General features: G+C 47.0%; 1 protein-coding gene across 1 annotated transcript; it reads left to right on the forward strand.

Annotated features, from left to right (window-relative positions):
• The first annotated feature begins 405 nt into the window (after nt 1-405).
• Nucleotides 406-1,343, forward strand: LOC123067123 (protein FLOWERING LOCUS T-like). The gene is made up of 4 exons (XM_044490053.1): nt 406-600; nt 690-751; nt 873-913; nt 1,114-1,343. The coding sequence occupies exons 1-4, from the start codon at nt 406-408 to the stop codon at nt 1,341-1,343; spliced, it is 528 nt and encodes a 175-aa protein (XP_044345988.1).
• The last annotated feature ends 247 nt before the right edge of the window (nt 1,344-1,590 follow it).

A 1,590-nucleotide genomic window follows, 5' to 3' on the forward strand; every position in this document is an offset into this window, starting at 1 on the left:
TACTACTAGTGTACCACAACTACTTTAGGCTGAACTTATTGGGATGGACCTTTAGAGAAAGTTTGATTCCACAATAGGGGCGATGAAGCATACACTGATGCATCTTTTTTAAGTTCAAATTCTCTACACCGGCGGCAACACATTGGCCAGCCGATCAGAAATCAGGTAAACTATGACAACAGATTCCATGAGACGTCACATGCCATCACATGTTAGTGTCGTCCACTGGGTCTTATAATTGTGTTATTGGGAAAACGTCACACCATCTTTTGAACCGTAGTCACACTCAAGACGATTGCGTGGCAATTTCACTGCTGGGAAGCATATAAATAGCAGCCGGGTCGGTGCACATATATAGCTCATACCATATATAGCACAAATCTAATAAGCATACGTAGTGGGAGCATGTTGAGGTCGAGGGATCCGCTAATCATCGGGAGGATCGTTGGTGACGTCGTTGACTACTTCGACGCGTCGGCGCGGCTGAGGGTGCTGTACGGCAACCGCGAGGTCACGGTTGGGTCGGAGCTGAGGCCGTCGCAGGTGGCGAACCAGCCCACGGTGCGCATCACAGGAAGGGCGGGATCACTCTACACGCTCGTGAGTGCAAACGCGTCCACATTTCGGTCATACCGTTGCACATAGTTATTTGTCCATAAGTAATGTGTCCCATGTTAATTTGTTACTAGGTGATGGTAGACCCTGATGTACCTGGACCAAGCGACCCTTCCGAACGGGAGTACCTCCATTGGTACGTGCTAAATTAAGCTATAGCTACTTTCAATTATTCGTGCACTTTGTGGGCGAATTAATAACTTCCTCTATACTAGTTAAGTAAGCTATTTGATTCAGTTTTATTCTTGCCTACATAGGTTTGTCACAGACATACCAGAAGGAGGTGACATGGGCCGTGGTAAGAAATCAATTTACCGATCGAATACTACATGTGTCATGTCAACTAGATATCCTCTCCAACTTTCTTCTTTCTTTTCCCTCAAAAAGAAAGAAAAGTCTTCTTTCTTTCCCCGCAAAAATACAAAACTGTCTTCATCTTTCATAAAGGAAAAAAGGATCTCCACATTGAGGAGCATTTGTTCGCGTGCATGCATGCAGGCACTGAGGTGGTGGCGTATGAGAAGCCGCAACCGGCGGCGGGGATCCACCGTTTGGCATTCGTGGTGTTCCGGCAGGCGGCGCAGGTGGACATCTACGCACCAGGGTGGCGCTCCAACTTCGTCACGAGGGACTTGGCCGAGTGCTACAACCTTGGCGTTCCGGTCGCCGCCGCCTACTTCAACTGCCAGAGGGAGGGCAGCTGCGGTGGCCGGAGGTGGCAGGGGTGAACCAAGCTGGCTATAACTATAACACATACGTGTCATCACGCCATCCAATTGGATGTCTCGCACAAAATAAATGAATAAAGAAAATATGTGTAGGCTAGCTATCTGCTTGTGTACTGGCTAATTGGCAATCTCGATTGGCCCTACTTGTGGCCGAATATACTGTTCACTTCGTGCGTAGCCTAAATATTTAATAATCTTGTATATACTCTTTTTGGGGGAATAATCTACTACTTTCTAATAAATATGA

The sequence above is a fragment of the Triticum aestivum genome, chromosome 3B (assembly GCF_018294505.1).
Source record: "Triticum aestivum cultivar Chinese Spring chromosome 3B, IWGSC CS RefSeq v2.1, whole genome shotgun sequence".
In the NCBI taxonomy this organism is placed as follows: domain Eukaryota; kingdom Viridiplantae; phylum Streptophyta; class Magnoliopsida; order Poales; family Poaceae; genus Triticum; species Triticum aestivum.

What these genes read in the sequence shown, in the direction of transcription:
- LOC123067123 (XM_044490053.1), top strand. Translation starts at nt 406, where the DNA reads ATGTTGAGGTCGAGGGATCCGCTAATCATCGGGAGGATCGTTGGTGAC. An exon ending in CGGGATCACTCTACACGCTC is followed by an intron (nt 601 to 689) that starts GTGAGTGCAAAC and finishes ATTTGTTACTAG; the next exon opens with GTGATGGTAGACCCTGATGT. An exon ending in AGGAGGTGACATGGGCCGTG is followed by an intron (nt 914 to 1,113) that starts GTAAGAAATCAA and finishes GCATGCATGCAG; the next exon opens with GCACTGAGGTGGTGGCGTAT.